Genomic DNA, 5,425 nt, shown 5'->3' with positions numbered 1-5,425 from the left:
ATGACAAGGTCAGCCACTGACAAAATTACAAAAATCCTAAAACGACACCGACCCATTTGGCTCTGTTAGAATTATGCACAATGAACATGATCATTTTCTGATTTGAGAATTTGCATGATCTAACAGTAATGTGGATTGTAGCATTGATGAAGGCAATTAGCTAGCTAGTTAGTCTCCTCTTTCTTGAACCATCACCGGTAAGCCGCCTCTCACGGTGGCAGTCAGACCGGGCGCAAACCGCGGAGCCTGATTTGGATCCGAAACCCGGATATTGAACTTCCGGACAACTGCAAGAGCCACACTTTTCATCTCCACTAGAGCAATATCCTTGCCCAAACAAACCCTATGACCAGCTTGGAAAACTGGGTACTTAAATGGGTTTTCGGGCACGAATCTTCCATTTCTAAGCCACCTCTGAGGCTTGAATTCTAAACAATCCGGACCCCAAATCCTCTCCATCCGACCCATTGCGTACGGATGATATGTAACCCTAGTGCCTTTTCTTACAAACGTACCATCCGGTAATATATCATCTTCTTGAGCAAACTTGGAGTCAAACTGCACAGGAGGAAACAGCCTCATGCTCTCGTATACGGCGGCGTTTAAGTAATGCAGTTCTCGCAATTGTTCAAAGCTGACAAGATCCTGATTTGGCTTCATGATTTTATCTGACTCGTTTCTGATTGCTGATTCCACTTCAGGATGTTGAGATAGCAACCAGAAGAAGCTTGTGAGCCCTGAGGCCACAGTGTCACGACCGGCCAATAGGAAGCTGACAACGATGTCTCGAAGATATTTGTCGTCGTCAATGGAGGCCATGAATCTTGATAACAGATCGTTCTTCTTGGAGAAACCCATTTGCTGCCGTTGATGTATCATCGTCTCAGCTAGTTCATTCACCAGATTTATTGCTCCTTTGAGCTGCTTCTCGGAGCCTATATTCAGTAGCCGCTTGATCTTCCATACAATTGGCGACGGCGCCAGTGCTCGTTCTGCTGACAGTTTCGATGCAAGATCAAATGCTGTCGCAAATTTTGAAACTGGCAGATTTAACATGAGGCACTCGGGGTCTAAACCGAAGGAGAATTTGCAAATACTATCAAATGAAAATCGACGAAACACATCTTGTAGATCTAAGATATTGTTGTCTTTATTAGCTGCTGATGATAAGAGAGGAATGAGCCTGGAACGAATCTCAGCCGTCACAAGCTCGAGAGCATACATTTTAATGTTAAAACTACCGAGCTCAAAACATGCCATTTTCCTTTGAAACTCCCAAGAATCGCCATCAACGTTGAAAATACCTCGACCCAAAAGGTCTCCCAAGATTACTGAGAAGGGCTTCCCTTTTGGGTAATTATCGAATCTTGTCTTGAGAATGTACTCAACGTTTCCAGGATTAGATGTGATTGTGTTGCCAAGAACGTGAAGATGAATTGTCCCAGTCGGTGATTTTGCAAGAAGATGAGTGTACCAATCGCAAAGATTGTTGAAATCTTTCAACCAACTGAATGTGAGATAGCTCCGGCAGGCATCACATTGGCACCAGGGTTTCAGCCTCAGCACAAAGATCAACAAGGAAAACAAAAAAAACAAAATTGTGAAAGTGAAAAACATGAAGCTTAAAGTGTTGCGGAAAGGTTGCAGCCACAAGGCAGAATAATCAAATAGCTCCATTGATATGTAAGTACAGAAGAGAAATTAAAATTGGAAAGGAGAAGTTGCAGGTTGAAAGGCAGCTATTTAGAAAGAGTTTGGAGGGTGGGTGAGGATTTGAGTGGAGGAAGTGGAGGCTTTTATAAAATAATGCAGCAATAGTGCAAAAAGTCCATATATTTTATTGTAATTTGTTTAATTTTTTTTTCATTATTTTTGCTTTCTTTTTCTAGCTGTTGAAACCGTGAAGATTTTAATACTGCATGAATAACGCGTGTGCAAAATAACAATTGTCTCTGTATACAAATTTGTTTTTACACGTCATGTCGTTATGTCATCATTTGCAACCTCTACTAAAAGAACATGTGATCTTTTAGTTTAGTCTGACAAGTTGATGTCGGCTTCTAAATCAAGTGCCCAAGTGACATCATTTCGATCGGTAGGAAGTTTTTTTTTTTATTACATGAGACTATTGCTCAAATTACAACTCATATTACATGAGAATATAACTGATATTTACAAATCAGACTATAACTGGGACCAACATACATCAATACTAATGGAGCGCCGCCCAGATTTTAACCCTCTCAAATATTTGAGGGATGTCTACTCCTCACACTTGGGTAAGGAAGCAGACTGCCTTCACTCAAATTTACTTGAGGAAGGAAGACCCCCACAATGCATTGTGGGGGTTCGAACTGCTGCTCTCCAAGTTGGAGAGCAGCAGCTCTCACCACTCGGCCAAAGGCCGAGTGGCTCGATCGGCAGGAAGTTAAACCAAATGTGAACAGATGTATTTTATTTCCCAGGTAATTTTTTTTTTTTGAGCCGTATTTCCCAGGTAATTTAAAACAACACGCTTTGTATTTTTTTTTTTAAATGCTAGTGTTTACGGAATGAAAATCAGAATGAGTTAAAATCAAAATAATTTTAAATTGAAATTGATTGGAAGAGAATGAAAAATGGGAATTAAAATAAATTTTTTATTTGAATTGTAAGAATCGAAATTGAAATGAGTTGGATTGTCATTAATATGTTTACTTTGTCTTGAAATTTGAATTGGAATGAATTAAATTACTACAAATTACTAAAATGTCCTTAATTAACTATTGTCATAATTATTATTTTGTATCTTCATTAATCATTATTGTGATTATTATTATTAAAAAATTATTAATAATAAATATTGTTAATAATAATTATTATTATTAACATTAAGATAATAATATTAATATTAAAAATAACAATAACAACAACAACAACAATAATAATAATATTCATCGTCGTCATGATCATCATTACTGTCCTCGGCAGCATTAATATATCGAAACCGAAGTCGTTGTCATCGTTGACAGCATCAGTAGATCGAAACCAATATCATCATCATCGTCGACATCGGATCGGATCCAACGTCTGCTACTGCTGCCTTTGATGCGACGGCTGCCCATGACTACTACTGCCTATGATGCAACGACCAATGACCAACTGCTGCTCCATAGGCGATGACCAGCAACTACAACAGAGTTCGTCAACGGGATCACGATAAAATCGTCACTCTCGGGATTGGGAGATTAGTTCCCACCCCCAGGAATCAATCTCGCATTTCCATTTCCCAAATAAGGATGGCTCCACGATTCTGATTGTGATTCTGATTCCCGCTTCTATTTTTATGAAGTAGACGTCATCAATAATTCTGATTCCGAGTTTTGATTTTCTAATTCGCGAAGTAAACACATCATTAGAGGTTTCTCAACCAGTGATAAGAATGTACTAGTTATGATTTGTTAAAATAATGAAATAAAGGGAAAAAGGTTGTAAAGAGACTTATTTTAGGACACACAATTTTTTTAGATCACATTTTAGAGTTTGAATAATCATTTTTGAAATAAAAGAAAGATATGTGTGAACGTTTTTTAAAATATTTTACTCAATTATTATGTTGAAGTCATTGCAGCAGCCTTAGCTATTGAGCATGAAATTTGTATATGGTTCGTTCCTGCCGACAAAGGTGGGACATAAAATTACGTTGCCTTCATGTAATACTTCTTAAAAAGGCAGAACTAAATTTTGTTGTGCTTATTGACTATAATATTTAAAACGATCAACGTTTTTCTAAAACAAATTTTAACATAAAAAATTTAGGTTACATATCTTTTCCTTTATTGGTTTGCAATATAAAAATATTTTTATTATTAAACTTACCTGCATCTCAATCTCTTTTGTTATTTATGTGGGCGAGGTTTAAATTTAAGATTTTTATTCAAATTTCAGAGTTTTTATTTACTCAATAAGAGATTTTATCATCTCCATACCCAATTTTCAAATCAAAAGTTGATGACCAAAAAAAAAAAAAAGGGAAGCTAATTGATCAAGAATTCTTCCATTGACTTCTCGGATTTAGAAACTTAGAATGAAACTTTTGAAGTATTTCATCGACTATATATAGAACACGTTCTTCCAAAAAAAAAAAAAATAATAAACAGTACTGTGATATGCAAATCCATTGAATGGAATAATGTAATCTTGACCCATTGTCATACACTGAATGGATGTACATGGCATTGTTAGCAGTGCAACATTTTAATTTAATTCATAGATTTTGTAACAATCCAAAAAGTGGAGGATATCTTAAAGATTTTAGCATAAGAGATAGAAGATATGATGAATGCGTTAGAATAGGCTATAATTAAAGAAATCATTTAACCAGTACGCTATAATTTTTATTATGGGTGGGTTTCTCAAGAGGAAAGTACACGTACAATTACACAGCCTCGATATTATCCAATTCTGGATAAAATAAAAGGTGAATATTTTTTAGTTTGTAGAGTCTGAGCTAATTATTATTTAAAAGAAAATATAGGAAATTAGGTAAGGTATAACTAACTAATACAAATTTTAATTTAACGTGCTACTTCATACGTGACAGATATTTATTACTCGAACTAACTATATTACAACTCCATCGATTAAAATCCACAAATCCTATGAACAAAAAGGGAATTTAACACTAAAATAACAGGTGACAAAAGGTAATAGCCCCATAAATAACATTGACATTGACTTTGATTAAATTCAAATGAAGATCCATCATCCATATCCCCAGACCCCAGTTTCAAAACTAAAAGCTCGTTACTAGCCAATTACTACGATGCACGTATGGGGGGCAATTCTTCTTGGGATTTGACGAAAAAAGAGAGAGAGAGAGAAATTAGTAGGCAATTGTTTTTTAGCTTACTGTTGGGCAATGCAACGTGCATGTGGTCTTAATTTCTTGCAATAAAGGCAGGCAAAAGTCTGCATGTCGGGCGCATGCATACGACCGCAGAGCACGCAGACACCGAAAGGGTCTCTTTGTAGGAATATGGTATTGAGCTCTACTGATTTTTTTTATAAAATTTATTATGTATTTTTTAATAATAGTATATGTGTGAGATTTAATTTTTTTTATTTTTTATTTATTAACAACCAATTAGTAAAAAAAAATCGTTGAAAGAAATAAATATTAGGCTGGACTTTTGGCTAGACATTGAGTGCTTTTCATTTAACATGCAACCATAATAAACGTAAACTAGTCTTGTGTAGATACTCTTTATTTGAAATTGAATGGCAGAGTTCCATACTTGTCAAATATTATACACAAATAAAATCGAAGATGACAACCGGAAGAAGATTATTTTATCGTCCTTTTATTTTAATTTCGTGTAGAAGGCTCCCGAAGTTCAGTTAAACTAGATATGGTATCTTTCTGATTTGTTTTATCGTCAAGTTC

At 35.6% G+C, this 5,425-nt stretch overlaps 1 protein-coding gene across 1 annotated transcript; it reads right to left on the bottom strand.

Moving 5' to 3' along the window:
• LOC18034223 (cytochrome P450 94C1) lies at positions 1–1,782 on the bottom strand. The gene has a single exon (XM_006424217.2). The coding sequence runs from the start codon at positions 1,675–1,677 to the stop codon at positions 169–171; it is 1,509 nt and encodes a 502-aa protein (XP_006424280.1). The 5' UTR covers positions 1,678–1,782; the 3' UTR covers positions 1–168.
• Positions 1,783–5,425: the final 3,643 nt, after the last annotated feature.

The sequence above is a fragment of the Citrus clementina genome, unplaced genomic scaffold (genome assembly GCF_000493195.1).
Source record: "Citrus clementina cultivar Clemenules unplaced genomic scaffold, Citrus_clementina_v1.0 scaffold_8, whole genome shotgun sequence".
Classification (NCBI taxonomy): Eukaryota; Viridiplantae; Streptophyta; class Magnoliopsida; order Sapindales; family Rutaceae; genus Citrus; species Citrus x clementina.
The sequence above is the reverse complement of the archived record's forward strand: the minus strand, read 5'-3'. Positions and strand labels throughout refer to the sequence as shown.

Excerpts from the sequence above, each read along its gene's own strand:
- LOC18034223 (XM_006424217.2), bottom strand. The coding sequence starts at position 1,677 with ATGGAGCTATTTGATTATTCTGCCTTGTGGCTGCAACCTTTCCGCAAC.